The sequence below is a fragment of the Oratosquilla oratoria genome, chromosome 17, assembly GCF_046742065.1.
Source record: "Oratosquilla oratoria isolate Oo_2021 chromosome 17, ASM4674206v1, whole genome shotgun sequence".
Taxonomy (NCBI): Eukaryota; Metazoa; Arthropoda; class Malacostraca; order Stomatopoda; family Squillidae; genus Oratosquilla; species Oratosquilla oratoria.
In genome coordinates this window covers 24,131,575-24,152,495 of record NC_134793.1, presented here as the reverse complement: position 1 = coordinate 24,152,495, position 20,921 = coordinate 24,131,575, and the positions used below count along the sequence as shown (strand labels likewise).

General features: G+C 38.1%; 1 protein-coding gene across 1 annotated transcript; it reads left to right on the top strand.

The window, feature by feature from the left end:
- The first annotated feature begins 7,842 nt into the window (after positions 1-7,842).
- Positions 7,843-16,942, top strand: PIG-C (phosphatidylinositol glycan anchor biosynthesis class C). The gene is made up of 7 exons (XM_076200648.1): positions 7,843-8,102; positions 9,271-9,334; positions 10,690-10,826; positions 12,012-12,180; positions 12,852-12,999; positions 13,792-13,961; positions 15,607-16,942. Exons 1-7 carry the CDS (start codon positions 8,009-8,011, stop codon positions 15,665-15,667), a joined length of 843 nt encoding a protein of 280 aa, XP_076056763.1. The 5' UTR covers positions 7,843-8,008; the 3' UTR covers positions 15,668-16,942.
- Positions 16,943-20,921: the final 3,979 nt, after the last annotated feature.

Here is a 20,921-nt window from a genome sequence, read left to right as displayed (position 1 = left end):
GAAAGGGAACACGAGAAAATACAGAACATCACTGCCCCAGCCCTAGTTGACCTGAGGCTGACACGAGGTCGGGTCAGGGGGAGGGGGAGGAAGCTTGTTGACAATATTTTTGGTGATGAATAGTCCTGAAATGATGTCTGGGGTCCATTGACCCTTGGAAATATTCATTGATTATCTGCCCACGATGAATATTTCCAAGGGTCAATGGACCCCAGACGTCATTTCAGGACTATTCATCACAATATTTTTGGTGATGAATAGTCCTGAAATGATGTCTGGGGTCCATTGACCCTTGGAAATATTATCTGCCCACGATGAATATTTCCAAGGGTCAATGGACCCCAGACATCATTTCAGGACTATTCATCACCAAAAATATTGTCAACAAGCTTCCTCCCCCTCCCCCTGACCCGACCTCGTGTCAGCCTCAGGTCAACTAGGGCTGGGGCAGTGATGTTCTGTATTTTCTCGTGTTCCCTTTCTTTTGTAAGAGGTTGCTACTTAAGATAGCCTCCTCCCTGCCACTTTGTACTACTGAAGAGGATTGCAGGTAGCAATCGAAATATATAGTTCCGCTTACGCAACTCTTTCTTTCGTCCGACTGTGGTGTTAGTTGTGATTTATAAATGTGTTACTACATTTCTCACCTGTTATAAGAATATGTTGCCTATGAAGCATTTTATCTCGTATGTAAAAAATATAAATACCTCACGCATAGCACATACTACCATATATACAGTGTGTGTGTGATTCACCATTGTCTTGGATCACGTGTTGGACTCGTGATCGACAGCTATTTCCCTCCCGGAAAAGAGCTCAGAGCTCATATACGACCGATCTATGGGTAATGCTGTGACCTTTACACGCACACACACACCCAACTCCCCGCCCACAAGTTGGAGTAACGACTCACAGCGCAGCAATACTGAAATTATTTCAGCCCTGGGCGGGATTCGAACCCGGACCGCCGTAGTGACGGCCGGGAGCTCCAACCACTGCACCATCGAGTCGTGTGTGTGTGTGTGTGTGTGTGTGTGTGTGTGTGTGTGTGTGTGTGTGTGTGTGTGTGTGTGTGTGTGTGTGTGTGTGTGTGTGTGCGTGTGTGTGTGCTCGCGCTTGTGTGTATATGTGCGTGTGTGCTCGTTTGTCCAGCTAACCACGAATTGATTCGTCTTTCTATCGTTTTACTTCTTTTTTGTAATCCTCGCATTAAAAACATTTTGTTCGCATTCCCTAAGATCAGAAGTTCACTACTTTCTTCTTTAACTCTTTAAAATCACATGTCCACCATATTTGCAAAATGTCTTACAAATTTTGTGTTTTTCACGTCCCACTCTACATTCCAAAATTCCCATTCCATTTGACTGATTTCTGAGAAGAGGTTGAAGAGAACGGCCACTTGCCTCAACCATACCTCAAAACAGACAAGCAATGAACAGACCACCACGGAAATATAATCTCTCCCCACCTTTGCGTTGACCTGTCCTTGGCAATACGTCTAGTGTAGTTCCTCACCTGGGGTACCTCAGGTACCCCCATGGGGTACGAAACCTTAAACCCTGGGGGGGGGTACGAGACAGGATACCCAGTACAACGGTACTGTACCTTTACCATGAGAAAGTAGAGCAAGGTTTGTATCACTAATCCTTTTCATATGTTTGCGTTGTATTTGTATTGGATGGGGGTACCAGAAATTTTTCTGAGATATCAAGGGGTACTAAGGGCACTTCTCTTTTTTTGCTCACACATACTACCTCACCCCCCACCCCCCCGCCCATTCCACCTCATGCAATCACAACATCATCCATTTACAACCATCTCCATTCACCCCTGTCTTCTGTCCTCTCCCGTCCTTCCTCAACAGACATTCCCCTCTTCCCCAAAGCCCCCTTCACCCCATCCATCCACCTCATCCTAGGACGTCCCCTCATGTTCACTCCCTCCACATCTGCCTTCCATACCTCTTTTACTAGTCTTTCTTCACTCATTCTTCCCATGTGTCCAAACCATCCTAATATTCTTTCATCAACCCTATCTCCCAGGAGGTGCTCAGATAAGAGGGAGGGTGGAGGGGTGTGGAGTGTATTCAGGGATGGAATGGGTGGAAATGATTTATGCCTTTCCCTTTTTGGCTACCTCCCTTGTAAGGGGGAAAAAGCCTTGGTATATGTATGTACTAAGGGCACTGATAAAGGTTAAGAACCAATGATCTAGTGTAATAAAATTACCAAATCATAATTCCCATCTCATGCGCTGTCTGTTCAGGCACATCGTCCCAGAGCAGCTTTTCCCAGCCTGTGGGTGCCGAGATCAATTACAGGGTGCGCTGGATAGCGATGCACACAGACACTTTCCTTCGTCCTTCTAGTAATAAGATATTAATCAGGGGGTGCTGGACTACTTAGCCCTGACTACATGGGGAGCCCTTAGGGTCGGGAAAAGGCTGGGAAACCCTGGCCTGGAGCGACGGATTCGGCAAGCTCAGAGCCTCCAGGCGTGAGCTCGTCAGCTCATTATCTATATCTCAACCACACCTGTGATCGGCCGTGAATCAGACCTACGCATGCGGCAGTGAAATGTCGTAACGAGATGTAACCACTCTCCTGTGACCAAAGTCTATGAATACCGAGTCAGCTCGTTTGGCCTCTTCCGCAACTTGTACCAGCGGGAGCAAAGACTCGCCTCTTACGTCGTTTGCTCCGATGCCTCAGTTATTGGCCTCCTTCCTGGCCATGCAGTGGCGTGCAGAGAGAGAGAGAGGAAGATAGAGGGGGAGAAAGGGAGGGAGGGAGGGAGGGAGAGAGAGAGAGAGAGAGAGAGAGAGAGAGAGAGAGAGAGAGAGAGAGAGAGAGAGAGAGAGAGAGAGAGAGAGAGAGAGAGAGAGAGAGGGGGGGGGTGAGGGGGAGAGGGGGGAAGGGAGAGGAAGAGAGGGGGAGAGGAGGAGAGGAGGAGAGAGAGAGAAGGGGAGAGAGGGAGAAGGGGAGAGAGAGAGAGGGGAGAGAAGGAGAGGGAGAGATGGGGAGAGAGGGAGAGGGGGAGAGAGGGAGGGGGGAGAGAGGGAGAGGGGGAGAGAGAGGGAGAGAGAGAGTGGGGGTGAAGAGGTGGGGGCCCCAAGAATCCAAATGGGAAAGGGGCATTTAATATATCATTTGGGGGGAAGAAATTAATCATTTTTGTTTATTTTAATTTAGATAAAATAAAGTATATGTTCTATGTTTCATCTGTGTTTACATATTAAAAATAGCTTATTTTCTCGTGATATTTTTGAGTATTCTGAGGTCTTGTCATTGAATCTTTAGGGCAGCCAGCCAGGGAATTGGCCCAGGGCAATACTAGGCCTTTCCACGTCACTGTGGCCACGTGTGTCCTTAGATGCCTGATTCACTGCCCTCACGAGCTATCAAGAAGACCAGAATATCCGTTTCTTCTTTTTTTTTTTTGGGGGGGGGGGACACTAGAAGAGATTTGAATTTTATCTCTTTATGAAATTTGTAAACTCAGGTAGGTGCGGGACCAATATCGAACTACCTATTCAAAAAGTTACATTTACAAAGGATTCCAATTTGTATTCTCCCTCCCTACTGGATTCAGTCAGGAAAGGGATGAACCTTGTGTCTCGTCTTGCTCCAACGTCTTCGAGAACCTCTGAGTTAGACTACAGCTACCCTGGAACTAAGGTGGGTTCCCTCGCAGATTGGAAAGAGAAGATAGAGAAAAAATAGCAAAATTTAACTCAGTGTCAAACATGTGGAAGAAAGAGTTCAGGAGTCAATTACCATCGATTTGAAGTGTTAGTTAAGTAAAATTAACAGACTCAATGCTAACCATGAGACTGAAATGGGACAACTTAAAAACTAAAAAAAAAAAGAAAAAGACTGGATGGAAATTATGATGTAAAGTCAAAGGAAAGAAATGTAAAATCAATATTGGAGATATAAAACAGGTGGAATAAAGAAGTGAAAACTAGATATTACATATAAGGGAGGTAGTCAAAGTCAAAGGCATAAATTCACTCCCACCCATTTCATCCCCACATACTCCACTCCCATTCACCACCCCTCCCTCCCTCCCTCCCTCCCTCTTTTCTTGGCTCCTCCTGGTATTAGGTGAGGAAAATGTCGAGATAGGGAATAGACGGATAAAAACTATAATAGAGTTAAGCCAAATGAAAGAAATAAAATAGACAAGGAATAAAAGGGGATGGAAGAAAATTCAAGATGGGGACAGAATTACATCGAGAGACATCGTAGATAAAACAAAAAACGAATAAAAAAGAAGCTAGCTATGTAAAGAAAAAATGTGAAATTTTTAAATTCAGAAAAACGCTGGTAAGAGATATAGCAAATAAACTTCTATTGTACTTTTAGGGTCAAAAGGATACATTACTTAAAGAATAAACATATTGTATTAGTAGCTATATAGTAATATAAACAAGGTGATCTAAATACATGGAAATTAGCATACAAGGACAAGTTCAAGAAATTTTTAATGAGACGAGATTCGATAAAGGAAAAAATGACAAAAATAAGATCTAATCATTGAAGCTAAGGAAGAAATTACCACAGAACGGAGGAGAAGACAGCTTTATTTTAAACAACCCAGGTGTGTCAAATGAACTTCATTGCAAATAAATGCAAAATACCGAATATACGTAAAAGTTTAAAAATGACATTGCTTGGTTATTCAATGAGAAATGAAACAGTCGAAAGAATAAGAAAATAAAAAGACTTAGAAATATTAGTTTTAGATCATCTGCGACAAAAAGAATAATATATTAACAAGACTGTTAGAGAAACATGCAAGTTGTTGAGTAAAAAGATATATTGTTTTTAGATAATCTGCTAAAAAAAATAGTATACTAACAAGATTATTGGAGACATATACTGTAAGTTGTCAATGAACATAAAAGTGGCCTTTCAACCACGAACGAAGAAATTATATGAAAGACATTAAAAATATATATATATATATATATATATATATATATATATATATATATATATATATATTATATATATATATCTGACTACATTGGCATGTATGTAGACGTGGTGTGGTCCCCATATGATAAAAAAAAAAAAAATTATACAAATAATATTTCTCAAAATAATCCCTAGTCTGACAGACAGATCATACTAAAAGGATAGTAAATAAAACAATAAATGAATAGATAAGTAAATAAATAGATAAGAAATACCAATCCCCCGTTTGGAGAAAGATAAGAAAAGGGTGATGTAAATCTGACAAAAATATCTTCATAAGGGAGGGAAGTCCAACGAGGAATCATAAATATGAAAAATAATTTTCCTCATCAATGTATTTACCTGATATACAAAAAGAAGGAACGATAGTGGGCTTTTGTCCTATTTCTTATTCTTCAACTATCATAACTAGTTTTATACCCATGCATGGATCCAGTTCTCTGTCATCTTACGGGATATTTCAGAGGTTTACGTGTTTGTACGAAAAACTGCATTTCTTAATGTCATTCAGACATGTGGTCTTCAAATTACTCATGTGGTTTCGTAATACCATCCCGAACCAAACCGAAAGAAATATGTCAGTTTTGAACAACTCACCTGAATACTGTCATCAAGTCCCTTTTATGCTCCTTGTAAAGACGAGATATGATACATATCTGGGATGGAGGACCGGAAATCGTGAGGTTGCTAATGTGTTCTAATTCACCACGAGAAGCTCAGCAACAGAAACAACGTATCTTTTGACGTAATCTAATTTATTCTATTTATCATTATTTATGATATTAATTAATTTGTTTATTATTATTATTATTATTATTATTATTATTATTATTATTATTATTATTATTATTGTTATTATTATTATTATTATTATTATTATTATTATTATTATTATTATTATTATTATTATTACTTTCGCATCCGACCTAGTTATGGACCAAAAGGTCTCCTGTCGGCATGCTCAGCCTCTGTAATCCTTTGCAATTTTTTATATACGATTCTTTTGTAAACATGTGTTTGGAGAGGCAAATAAAAACCTGTTTTTTCGTATGGTGTTATTTATAGTAGTAGACAGTAAGGCCTGCAAGTATATACATACATACATATACCAAGGCTTTTTCCCCCTTCCAAGGGAGGTAGCCAAAAAGGGAAAGGCATAAAAACACTCCCACCCATTTCATCCCTAAATACACTCCACACCCCTCCCACCCTTCCTCTCATCTGAGCACCTCCTGGATGACGGGTCATCCCTGCACCTTGCCCACCGCCCTGGGTCAGAAGCAGTGTCGCAGGACACAGCACATCCACAGCAAGGCCGCTTCATTTAATCGGCGACCCCCCCTCTCCGTCCCCCCTTGCATATAAGGAGAGGACGGGGAGAAATCCCTTCGGGCTGCGTCAAAACTCACTCACACACACTACCCCACCCCCCACCCCCCGCCCATTTCTCCCCATGCAGTCACAACATCATCCATATACAACTATTCTCCACTCACCTCTGTCTTCCGTCCTCTCCCTTCCTTCCTCAACAGACATTCCCCTCTTCCCCAAAGCCCCCTTCACCCCATCCATCCACCTCATCCTAGGACGTCCCCTCATGTTCACTCCCTCCACATCTGCCTTCCATACCTCTTTTACTAGTCTTTCTTCACTCATTCTTTCCATGTGTCCAAACCATCCTAATATTCTTTCATCAACCCTCTCTCCCAAATCCTTTTTCACCCCTGTTCTCCTCCTCACCTCCTCATTTCTCACTCTATCTAGCCTAGTAACCCCCACCATACTTCTCAGACACCTCATCTCAAGTATATACAAAAATAATAAGACAGGCATATAATTTATTAACATATAATAACAAATAATAACACTTTTGACTTCCACATAGTACATCAAAGTGAGCATTTACATTGCACCAAAGGATAGTCATATGACAACTACAAAGCAAAGTACAAGACAACAGTGGATAGTGGTTATAATTCATCCAATAGGGGGTAAAAGAGGGGAAAGATGGTAACCGGTACCAATGTTACTCCATTGACATACAGTACAGTGAACAGTTGACTGTTGGTCATCACAAAAAGCAAATGCTGCGAGCCTTGCGGCAGAATCTCACTCATATATGAACTAGCATATGTATTCAATTTGTAAAACTAACATGACTCAGATCTACTTAAAACGATTTATACACCGCACCATCTACACTTTTAAATATTATTCCTATTCCTAAGCTAACATAAAGGAAAAGATCCCGAATAGTTGCCCTTTGTTTTCGTATTATTGATATGCCTTGGAAATTACTAAGTAAATATGCATACTTTAGTGGCTTTATTGCAAAGTAATTCAGAAATTCATAATTCAAATTAGCATGAGGAGGATCTTAGTATAAATTCTTTGCATGCTCGGAGCCAAAAGTACGGGGTGATCTATTAGAGGCATTCATATGGTCAATGGCTTTAACAAGGGTAATTTAGACGAGGTCATTTTTGGAAGCAGGGCAAGAATATAATTATAGTAGTGATTGATTTATATCTTATAAAGTTAGGTTGAAGGAAATAGGTAAAAACTGAAACTATTGTTTCAATAGAAGATTAAGTAACTTTATGGATAGGGATGACAGATGGTAAGGGACATGGACCTGCCTAGTGTGGGCATTGGTTATTGTCTCGCACTTTCATCCATTCTTATGTTATGATGTATATTTAGCATGCCCTGTCAAATATTTTGAAGTGGGATGGTTTGTTTACATCTGTGTACTCGATCACAGTGCTGTTTACAGCAATGTTTTTATAACTTATTAAGCTTTGTTTGTTAGTTACATTTGTTGTAATAAATCTAGTAGTATATTATTTGTACAAATTTAAACAATAACGACAACATCTTTCTACATGTGATATATATTCTGTTAAGACTAATTATTTGCTGATATGTAACTTTCTTGTAATACAATATTTTCCTCCTAGAACGAAGATCGTTTACGTTCATACTCGTCCACAGTAGCCAGGGAAACTATACTATTAATCTTGAAAATGGAAGAAGACTGCTGGGAAAGGGTGTTGTGGAAAAAACAGAAATTTCCAGATAACTACGTTGGAGAATCTTTCTTAAGAGTTAGAAAGAAGAGTAAGTTACCATTTGCTTTCTTTAAGTTAGCGATTTGAAATGTTGATGTTTCTAATTGCAACTCCTGTATATATCAGAATTCTTGTTATTAAATAAGATTATATTAAAATTCATGTTCTAAGAAATCGGTAAAATGCACTAGCACTTGTTAGATGCGACCAACCTCAGGTACCTGAAATTGGTGATCCTTCAAGAAATGTCATACTCTCGGTCCTCTAAACTAAAGATAAAACCACCACCTCTGTCCTAAGGTGGAACCCAGTGCAACTGACATTCCCTTTACAGACTGGGTCCAAGATTTCTCTTTATTAGTTTATAAGCTCATAATGTACATTTTCTCAAAAAGAGAACCAACAACCTCCAACATTATATGAAGATGTGAGATCACCACCACAATGTGAATGTAAAAAGTGACCCACATTTGGGCACAATGGCAGGTTATGTTATGGCAGAGAACTTGCCATGACATTTTACCATGATTGAGCGTTCTTCTGCCACCCTTCCAAAACATGGCACTTTCTAATTCTGAAAAAAAAATGCAAGTGTAAAGTAACCCAAGACATTAGTATAACCAAATGGAGTTAGATCATCCAGTGTAGGACCAACTCGGGCTATCACCAACGTGGCCCATCTACTCAACCAAGTTGGCCCACCACAGTTAGGTTAGGTAGGTTAGAGTATACAAATTTCATACTTTAATTTCTTCAACCTCTGCATCTCAAGCAGCCAATGGGCCAAGTTGGCGATGGGCCGAGCTGGCTGGCAAGCAATCATTCGAAATGTCCTCATTCATGGGTGATACCAGAATCTCTTGAGAAATCATATCTAGAAAGGATTTAAAACCCATCACTCCACTCCCTTCCATTAGCGATTTACAGCTCACTGCCATAGTTATAGTAGTATTGATTTAATATGTATTGTAATTAAAGAGGAATGGTAGTTAGTCAGTCCGTTGAACCTGGTCTCACTTGCAGAAGACCAGTGTCCTTCAGGTAACCGGCAACAGCCTCCAAGCGATATCGTAAGTTATATATTGTTGTTGCCCAGGGATTGTTAGTGTGGGGCATTGTATTATATGTTGTGTCTTGTGTGTGGTAGAACAGTAGTTAAAAGTAAGAACATTTGTATATGAGAAATACATATGAAAGCAGTATTATTTTCTTTGCAGGACTGGAAGTGACATATTCACAGGCCATCTTTCATGCAACAGTGGTGTCTCAAGAAATCTGCAGGTTAGGAAGAAAAATAATTGCACTTTGTAATCCCATCACGGTATTTTTTAATTTTCGTCTCGCCTACTTGCACAGCAATGTGTATATTTTTGTACCTATATTATGACAACTCCAGCAACTTTTCTTAGTAACATTTCTTGCAGAAATTAATATTAAGGGATGATGAAAAAATAATTCCCACAACCTTCTCGTTACCTGCCATTTTGTCTCACCTGCTTGCACAACAATTTGTGTATTTTTTGCATCTATATTATGACAACTCCCAACAACTTTTCTTTGTATCATTTCTTGTGGAAATTAGTATTAAAGGATGGTGAAAAAATTATTCCCACAACCTTCCTGCGACCCACTACCTCATCTCGCCTGCTCTCACAGCAATTTGTATATTTTTTGCATCGATACTACAACAACCTTTCTTAGTAATGTTTTTCCTAGCAAATTGATATTAATGAATAGTGAAAAAAATCATTCCCACAACTTTTGTGCTACCTGCCACAGAAGCAGTGGCTATCCAGTATGCAAGATATATGTCTGGCCCTGCATGCATTTTTAGGTTAGGTTTGGTTAGAATAGAGTGAAAAATGTATGTTTCACAAAAAAATGATGGGTGATGCTCTCAACAAAAATGGTGCTTCAGTGCCAGGTAATGGGAAGGTTGCAGGAATTATTTTTTCACCATCCTTTGTTATTAATTTCCACAAGAAACGTTACTAAGAAAAGCTGTTGGAGTTCTCATAATATAGACCTTATAGGAGTGATTAAAACAAAACTTCACAAATTCCCCCTCACTACTGAGGGTAACAGATGAAAGAGGTATCATGATAGCAGTCAGGATAAATGGAAAAGTGACACATGTTAAGGGATTTATTGATTCACTATAGGTTCCCTTTGTTTTGAAGCATTTGCCAGAAAGATTGATAGAATAGCTTGGCAACAACTAATAAAAAAAAAAGTGACACCTAGTATGGAAAGGGATAAGTATGAATTCTTACCTTAGATCTTTTATTTTCCTTTATGAATTAGTTTTTTTGGCTACCCCCCTTGTAAGGGGAAAAAGCTGTTGGTACATGTATTTATGTATGTATGAATTAGTGTAGGTCATTAAAATGTGCATTTGAAATATCAGTCATTACTTTGGTTTGAATCGGTCAAAAATACCCAGGAGTATCTTTTCGCCCTCACTTTTTTAATATCAGGCATTGATTTGATTTGATTTTGATATATTAAATCATTATAGTTCAGACTGATGATTTTAAGATGTGTTGTATGCCTCTGTTGAGTGCATTATTTTTCATTCCATAAGTTGCTGGGGCTCTTCATTCTACGAGTGAATAACAGATATTTTTTTGCCTCAGTTGCCTAGGGCTTGTTGCTGTATTCTTTGCATTGGCGCAAGGACGAGTTACGTCAACAGTTGTCCTCAGCGTAACAGGTGCTTTGATCCTGCTTGGTTACTTGATAACTCACAGTAATACAGCATTGCCTAGATCTGGTGAGTAAAATTTAGAGGTGTTTATGAATTATATTTCTCAAGGGAGCAGTTGTTCCTGTACTGATAGGGAATTGAATCTCTGTAGGGTGGGGTCTGTTCATCAGTTGAATAGGGTATTGGTATTTTGTCAGTGGTAACCAGCACTTCTGCCATTTGGGATAATATCATGCCAAAGAGGAGTCATAGAGGGAGTAGGGGATAGGGCAAAAGGAAGGAGGGATAAAAGAACTTAAAAAGTAATCACTCAAGAGTAAGCAGAAGCTTTTGAATGAATAATGGGAGCCATAGTGCACAAATGAAGTTTCTTTTGTAATAATATACATTTGTCATACTTTGTGATTTTTTGTGGGAGCTGAAATTTGGATATAGTGGTAGATGTTCGAAAAGGCCTTTAGCCTTTCATTATTGCGAAATATGTTGCATATTATGTTATGGATCATGCCTGATGATTTTGTGGAGATTATCATAAATTCCCTAACTGAAGGAGGATGGTCTTAGTGATTCAAGACTGTTAAATCTTTAGTCTATCACTCACCTGGCTAAAATTGTCTGGTGTTATCCCAGACAAAATCTTAAAGTAACCCATGCTACCATTGAAAGAGATCATTTAGTGTCAACCCTGAATATTTCCAGGGACTGAATGAAAAAAAAAAGTTCTGTACTAGATATTCTTATATATTGTAGTCTGATACGAAAGTTGTATAGGAGAGTAATAAGAAAATGATGAATTATTATGGAAATGGTTATGTAGACATGGGAAGCAGGTAGTAACAGCTTACAGTAAGACAAAATTGGGGTAATTGCAAACATGTGTATTGGTGTCAGTATGCACAAAATTCCAATGAGGTACATTTATTGTATCATAACAGTGTGGTAAATGTTGTGCATGTTGACACTGTTGTATGGGTTTGCATTGTGCCCATTTTATCTTGTTACAAGATGCCATTGGAAGTAGGGAGGGTTTTAAGACCATATGTGTTTAGTTTTATGTCTTTGGGAGAGTTACAGAAATATTGAGTTGGAGAGGAAGAAATGATGTGTTATGCTGTATTGCAATTGTATAATTTTTATGATTCTATCATTCTATGCTCACTATGCCTTAGTTGTGACTTTTGTGTTAATATTGTCATATAATTCCCATTGTCATATCCTTTCCAATTTTCCCAAATGTTTTCATGTTCACAGTCAAGTCAGATGCAAAGGTGGTTTGTTTCTACTGCATTCTCATTGCATGTGCTTCTCCCATTGTGAAGACCTTGACTGCCAGTGTGGCTACGGACACCATCAATGCATGTACTACGGCGCTGTTGGTGCTTCGCCTTATTCATCAGGACTACGGCGTATCAGTGGCAATGTCAGTATTGAATGGTGGTGATGGTGTTCAACAGAATCAGTTTAGGACTGGTAGAGGTTAATGTTAATATGGTAGGCCGCATTTTGCTTATTGGAACTCCAGTAGCAAATGTGATATTAATGGGGATAATATTTATGTGATCAATTACTTTTTTCAATAAAAGAGGTAAATAAGATAGTTGAAATATGATCTTAAATGAAATCAGGTGTGAAGTATGAGAAAGTGATAGTTACAAGGCATAAAAGAAATTACAAATTTTGTCTCCTAATTATCATATATACAGTAATGTTTAATAGTTTCACTGAGGTTACTGAACACATCTTTTATGAGACCACTCGCAAGTTCCCATTCTTGGTTCCACCACCTCATGGATAAACACACCTTTGATCCTAGTTTTAATAGACAAGAAATGTTGAGGGAAAGAAAAAAAATAGACATAAAAAGAAAGTCAAAATTTGTTGTTCACATTTTTGCTTGAGAGTTTATAATTACTGTCAAGAAAATGTACCCCAAATATGTTAGGAAAGGTTATATATAGATCTGAGAAAGGTTTTCTGTATAGTCTAGCGTTTACTTGTAATTAAACCTGTTATATGGTATCACTTCATAAATATATATTAATTCAGTTGATTGTTATGTTAAGCTATTATTTTATGTTTGTACTCCCCTAGAGTTAACCCAACCATTGCACACAATCTTGGGATGTTTGCTGCTGTATGCCTCGCCTCTCGTCTTCATCAAGACAAAGACGTCTTTACACTGATTACAGTTGCTGTGGCACTCTTTGCACTCTACCCAGGATTCAGGAGTCATGTGCAGGTGAAGACTCCTTCAGATCAGTATTTACTTATTGGTAAAGATGCATTTGATCACCCTTCCATCAAGTTATGATCAGATTCTTCCACCCTCTCCTAATAATGTATTCATGTCCAGAATTCTTTCAGTCACCTTTTGGACTCCACTGCACTATGGTGCACAGTGTTGTCTCAACTAGCCATGTAAACGTATATGAAGGCAACCAAGAAACTGAACAATCAGAACTGTTGCAGACATAGGATTTGGACAGCAGAAAAAAAAAAACATTCATAACTTTTTATTAATGATTCATAAGAACCATACTCCATCATGGTTCCACAGCCCTTGAATCCACCCACCTTTCCAATAGTTGGCATTAGACCATGGACCTTCCTATAGACTCCCTTTGAAGAGACAATGGATTTTTGTGTTGTATTAGTGAAATGGTGGAGGAAATGTAGTTGAAGGTGCTCTTGATAGATATTGAAGCTGAGCAGTAAGGAGGTGATTTTTTTCCTGACAACTGTCTTGAAGATGCATTACTAGTAAAAGGAAGGTAGAAATGGGATGAAATAATATAAAACTAGAGAAGATTCATTGTAGACGAGACCCCTCTCCATTGTGACAATGATTCCACAAATGTTGATAAATTTCTTGTCTAAAGTTGGATGAGTATCATCCATGATGTAAATGTTGAATCCACATAAGTTAATACCATTAGTGATGAAATATTTTTTTATTTGCATATGTGGTCATGGTTGACCACAGCACAGATATACTTCATATATATATATATATATGTATTTTTCTCCACAGCGAAAGTACAGTGACACTGTTGTAGTTGTCCTGACTCTGGTTGTCTTCCTCACCACACTTGTGTCCTTGTGGCTGTATGCAGAAGGACTTGCGGGACTCCTGCTTGTGTCTGTTGGACTTTGCAATGGTCTTGTCCCTGTGCTTTTTGTTTATCTTCAGGACCATAAACAGTAAGTTGATGTATTCCTGTTGAGTATATAGGCTATATAATTTCATTATGCAATCAATTTAAATGAGTGTGTAAAGAATTTTGAGAGAAATGTAAATGTAGTAGTGTTGGGGAATGTTTATGCTAGAGTAGGTACATACATACATATACCAAGGCTTTTTTCCCCTTACTAGGGAGGTAGCCAAAAAGGAAAAGGCATAAAATCATTCCCACCCATTCCATCCCTGAAAACACTCCACAACCCCTCCACCCTCCCTCCCATCTTAGGACCTCCTAGATGACAGGTCATCCCTGCACCCTGTCCACTGCCCTAGGTCAGAAGCAGTGTCGCAAGACACAACACATCCACAGCAAGGCCGCTTTATTAAATCGGCGACCCCCCCCTCTCCGTCCCCCCATATAAAGGAGAGGACGGGGAGAAATCCCTTCGGGCTGCGTCAAAATTTTGCTCACACACACTACCTCACCCCCCCATCCCCCCGTCCATTCCACCTCATGCATCACAACATCTTCCATATACAACCATTCTCCATTCACCCCTGTCTTCTGTCCTCTCCCGTCCTTCCTCAACAGACATTCCCCTCTTCCCCAAAGCCCCCTTCACCCCATCCATCCATCTCATCCTAGGACGTCCCCTCATGTTCATTCCCTCCACATCTGCCTTCCATACCTTTACTAGTCTTTCTTCACTCATTCTTTCGATGTGTCCAAACCATCCTAATACTCTTTCATCAACCCTATCTCCCAACTCCCTTTCCACCCCTGTTCTTCTCCTCATTTCTCACTCTATCTAGCCTAGTAACCCCCATCATACTTCTCAGACACTTCATCTCAAACATATTCAAGCTCCTTCTCTCTTCCTCTCTTATGTTCCATGTTTCTGCTCCATACAGTGCTGTTGGCACAATCACTCCTTCATACAGTCTCCTCTTAGCATCCATTCCCAAATTTCTATTCCTCATTACACTAGAGTAGGTAAGACAATAAAGGGAGTAATAGGTATAGGGTGGCAGGAAGTAACTATAGTGGAGAGATCTTGGAGATCTATAATAAAAAGGAGATGATGGTACCAAACAAAGTGTTTAAGAAGAAAGGCAAACATAAGTATATGTGAATTAGGGTGATGAGTGAGAGGGTAGTAGAAAGAGTGAGTGGTGGTCAAATAGAAGTCAAATTGAAAAACTGCTTTATAGATAATTTTGAAAATGGTGAAAAGGTCTTTTGGAAGGAAATGGAGAAAAAAAAAGTGAAGAGAAGGGAGGGCAAGTTAGGAAAAGGCTTAGCTCCTTGTAGATGAAGGGTCATCCTTGTTCCCTGCTTGGATCAAAAGTGATGCACCAAGACACAGCACATCCACAACAGGGCCAGCCACTCCATTTAAATGCTGATACTCCGTCCTTGTCCCCCCATACGCATGAGGAGGGACTGAAAAACAGAATATGTAAAACGACAGTATAAGTAAGGTGCTCCACTGGTAGTGCAATTTGGATGTGTGCTGTCTTGCTGCATTGTTCATGACCTGGGCAGACAGGAATGAGCTTCATCCATGAGGAGCTAGAGAGAGTGGATGTGTGCTTTGATGTGCTAATGCCCTTATAAAGTGGAAGAGTCCCTTGTTGATAGTTTTATTGTGTTGTCTTTTGCAGAAACATATATGGTCCATGGGATGAGGCGCAGATTGAGGATAAGGATGAAAAAGAAGATTAGAAATGTAGCAGCATGTATGCTGGAATAATCAAAACTATCGGCCATCTCCCATAAAAGGGGAGTTAAGGCCTTTGTAAATGTATGTGTTCATACTTCTATGTGCAAACCCTTTGCATTATTATGTGTATATATATAACTTTTTATTCCCCCTATGGTGGATCATGCCATGAAGGATACCACCTATCCAGTTACAAAACCAAAGAATAGAGGAGTGTGAGGCTAGTTACCTGTGTGTGCATGTATGTGTGGATGAGAGAGATAATGATAATAATTGTTGCCACAGGCTTCACAGAGAAACCCACAGCAGTTGACAGTAGTCATCAGGCCCTCCCATAGATCTCCGTAGGAAGAAACTTTAGACTGTTTCTATGTCTGGCTGAAAGTAGAAGGAGGAGAGCATGCTGGTTCTCGGGTCTCCTTGTGTGAGAATTTGGAGGTAATACAGTTGAAGTTGGTACAGAGAAATATTAGGCCCAGTCCAGTGAGTAAGTGCGTCTCCTCCATGTGGAAAGGAGAGGGTTGATGTGTTTTTGTAAAAAATGGCAACATGGAGATGAATCTCACAGCTATCCATCTGGTAAGACCACAACTAGCAGCAGGTATCCATCCTTGTATGTGTGTGTACGTATGTAAGAATGTATTTATATATATATGAATGTATTTGTATGTGTGTATGTAAGAATCTATTTGTATATATATGAATGTATTTATATGTGTGTGTATGTATGTATGAATGTATAGATATATATATATCATTTATTTTTTTCCGATTGTCACCCTCAGGATTGAACCAAGACCTAGCGCATTGCCAAAGCAACACCAGGGGGTGACAGTCAGAAAAAATACATGATTGAAATGTGCCATTACTGGCAATTCACTTCATATATATATTCTTTTTATAATTTTCTTTCTTTTTTCTTCTTACACGTATGGTAGATCATCCCATGTAGAGGGTTGCTAATACAGTTGCACTAGCATGTTTGTACCAACACCAGAACCAAATCATGTGGAAAAAAGGATTGGTTTCCTTGCCCCCCCTCAGAAGGATGAATTTGACCATTAGGAGAAAAAAAATTCTCTCGCTTCCTCTCACAACTTGCCTATGCAACTTGAGTAATGTTTCCCTCCTCATTATCTCGCCTCCCCTTCACAGTGACAAAGCCAGAGGAAGGGGCGGTGATGGGAGACCTGTCCCTCTCAGCTACTTATGAATCCGCAGTTATATTCTTAAATTAAAGATTATGAAAGACTTTACAAGGATATTTAATTGGCCCAAATTAATTTACATTATCTCGATTTTGGGTGGAAACAACATATGTCATATCTTAAAAATAAACGGAAGATTCCTTGGCCAACCCTGGTACTCTGGTAATCTAGTCTAGGCTGGAGACCCTGAATGATTAGAACATTTAGACTCAATGATCAGAATATTTTTAAGTGTCAGTGCAACAGTCATTAACTTGCTATTTCCAGAAGTTTAGATAAAATCGGTCTCACTAATTGCCGAACAAAACCCAAACAAGGACGGGTTTTGATCAATTGCACGCCTATATATATATGGTTGCATTATTTGAACTATTTTCTTTAAAATGTGTGATTTCCATGTAATATGATCAAAGAGAACTTAAGTTTTTATCCTCTGCAATTTTACCGACCCCAGCTACGACTCGTCCAGCCCGCCGTCTATGATCACTGGTGGTATGGATCAAACTACACGCTTTTAAGCTTCTTACTGTTGTGTTATTAGTGTAATAGACTGCATATAGTTGAATTATTTAAACTCTTTTCTATAAAATGTGTGATTTTCATGTAATTTGACCAAAGAGAATTTGTTTTAGCCTCTGCAGTATGACCGACCACAGCTACATATACCGTAACAAATTAACATATAGTTGCATTATTTGAACTATTTTCTTTAAAAGGTGTGATTTTCATGTAATTTGATCAAAGAGAAGTAACGTTTTTATCCTCTGCAAAATTACCGACCCCAGCTACGATTCGTGGTTACAAATTTACCGCTAGCCTGCCATCTATGTAATGCGAATGTAGATCATCACTGAGCGTCAGGGTTGCCAGATTGGCGTTTTTAATGCCAAATTTTGTATTAGAATGTTTTAACTGTGTTTGGCAGGAAAATTTGTTGGGTGGCATCTTAAAGAAAATAGTTCAAATAATACAACCATACATATATAGAAGTGTGCATTTGAGCAAAACCCGTCCTTGTTTGGGTTTTGTTGTTTTGTTCGGCTTTTCTCGGTTTGTTCGGTTTGTTCGGCAATTAGTGAGACCCAGATAAAATGGTACATCTCGAGTGTTCTTTAAATCAATCTAAACTTAACTTCATGGATCTTATTTACTCAATCTATATCACGATTTCCTGCAATTGTGGAATTTGCTACAACTATGCAAATATATGCTTGGAAGTATTACTTATTATTAAAGTTTACCTCTAAACTAGTTTTCTTTTAATGTTAGTGTTATAAAAGAAAACGTATTTTTGCGTTATCAGTTAAAATCAATCTGATATCCTATTTTTTCTATTATCTACATAGTAAGGGCATACTGAATTAAATTCTTCATATCAAAAATTCTTTCGTAACAGTCCTCGTTCCTTCTGAGAGGGGGAGTTCGTAGTGACAAACATCCTACTAGTAACTATGTTTTGAAAAGTAGCCTATGTTGTCATCTAAATTATTTTCCTCTAAATATAAAAGATATATCAAAATATTCCTTTTCTATAAATTTGTACGAATAAGGTGTACATGTATTTTTTCATGAATACTATGGTGCACTTTAGACTCGTAGAACCAAAGACTATATAGGAAAGATGGGAAAGCTTCTATTTTTTACAAATAAGAAAACGTCATCCATCCAGCGTGAATGCGCGCCATCTATCGACAAAGCCGCAAACTATAAATCGGAAGTGGCGTAGCGCGGCTTTCAAATCATACTTAACATGTATTATATATAGTGTTTATGGAAATTTTAAAACTGATCCTTTCGCTAAAATAATCAACATCTCGAAAAAGTTTTAGTTTCTCTTTATAAAATAATGATTAGTAATTTTATGACTTTTGCTTTACACACATATGATCATACTTATAAAATCAAGTTGGTAAAATACCTCTGCACAATGCATCATTCATTACTAAATATTTGAAATTGAGTAAACAGTTAAAATTTAAAAGGTTATTTTAGTTATATTTATTTTATTATTTCTGTAATATCATATTTTTCTTGTTTGTGCTTGTGCTTATGTTTGAGCTTTGTATACTTATTCAAGTGTCTGTACACAAATTATACAAACAAGGATAGTAAAAGTTTGGTATACATGAGATTCTTTTATTTGCAACAAAGCAATACTGTCTTGTAAAGAACATATACCAAACAAACTAAAAGAAATAACATTATTCAACTTCAAAAATGAACCATACATCAGGCAACCAAAACATGCAATCAGATATTAAATACCAAATAAAACATTGGAAAATCAGTAATCAAAAACAATGATATGAAACAAAAATAAACAAAGAAGCAGACATAACATGCATATTAAGCAAAAATAAAGCAAAAAATGTTAACAGAACAAAGGAAAATCCCAAAAGCAAACAAACAAAAATATATACATATGTAGCAAGACAGGTACTGCATTGTAAAAAACATAGACAAAAATAAAAGGATGAACATGTAAGAAATAAGTCACAAAATCAAACAAACAAGATTTGCAATCATACATAAAATAATTTTACAGAGGATAAAAGCGTAACTTCTTTGATCAAATTACATGGAAATCACACATTTTAGAGATAATAGGTAAAATAATGCAACCACATGCTAGTTTTTTATATGAAATTATGCATTTGAGCAAAAACCGTCCTTGTTTGAGATTTGGTCGGCTTTGAGTGAGTCGGACGGCATTCGTAGCTGCGGTTGGTAATTTTGTAGAGGATAAAAACGTAATTTCTCTTTGATCAAATTACATGGAAATCACACATTTTAAAGAAAATTTGTCAAATAATGCAACCATATGCTAGTTTTTTTTTTTTTTTATACAAAATCGTGCATTTGAGTATAAACCGTCCTTGTTCGGCGTTGGTCGGCTATTAGTGAGTCGGACGGCATTCGTAGCTTTGGTTGGTAATTTTGCAGAGGATATAAGCGTAAATTTTCTTTGATCAAATTGCATGAAAATCACATATTTTAAAGAAAATAGGTCAAATAATGTAACCATATGCTAATTTTTATATAAAATTATGCATTTGAGCAAAAGCCGTCATTGTTTGGGTTTGGTCGGCGTTGCTCGACTTAGGTAATTTTGCAGACGATAAAGACGTAACTTCTCTTTGATCAAATTACATGAAAATCACACATTTAAAAAGAAAATTGGTCAAATAATGCAACCACATGCTAATTTCTATATAAAATTGTGCATTTGAGCAAAAGCCGTCATTATTTGGGTTTGGTCGGCGTTGGTCGACGTTTAGTGAGACCGTAAAAGAACAAGCATAACACCGTTAAATTTTAAAACTACCAAAGAAGCAGTCACAACCTGCCAAAAAAAAAAAAGAAGAAACATACATGCGATTCAATTTTTTTTTTTTTTTTTTTTGCTGTGCATTTGGCAATTTATTCAAAATTAAGGTAAAAGTTTATAATTTTACCACTTAAGCTAAGAACATGACATAACTATATCAAAGTTGCTGTGCCTGCCTGGGACTGCCATAAAGATATGGGTATAAATTTAACATGATCAATTCATATTTCTAGATATTTGTAAGGTATTCATCTATAATTTTCATTTCCAAGCTAAGTGACACTGCACTGAGTCTGACATAAAGATAAAGAAGATTTTAACTATGTTCTATTTTATTCCTCCATTTTCTGTTAAAGTTTCGATGTACTGTGTATGTTGAATCTCTTACCTTTCTCTATCTTTAGGAAAAACTTGAAATATTAGATGGGGAAAGATATTTTTTTCTTTTAGCACACCACACATGGGTGATAGTTCCGCCCACACTCCATGATTGAATGTCCCGCTTAATTGTAAACAAACAGACGATGCAGTTAATTAAAACTGGTGATTGACGTAAACGCTATCTAGTGAGAGAGCCGCACACTAAAATGTATGTGGACGATGCGGCTCTCCGTGAGCTTTCCCGTCTTTCCTATATAGTCTGCGTAGAACGTTCACAAGCAGGATACTTGTTCTGCAGCACCTCCATTATTGGGAAAGACTGGTAAAGTTTACCTCTTT

Excerpts from the sequence above, each read along its gene's own strand:
- PIG-C (XM_076200648.1), top strand. The coding sequence starts at position 8,009 with ATGGAAGAAGACTGCTGGGAAAGGGTGTTGTGGAAAAAACAGAAATTT. Across the intron at positions 10,827-12,011 it reads TACAGCATTGCCTAGATCTG|TCAAGTCAGATGCAAAGGTG; the intron begins GTGAGTAAAATT and ends TCATGTTCACAG. Across the intron at positions 13,962-15,606 it reads TATCTTCAGGACCATAAACA|AAACATATATGGTCCATGGG; the intron begins GTAAGTTGATGT and ends TGTCTTTTGCAG.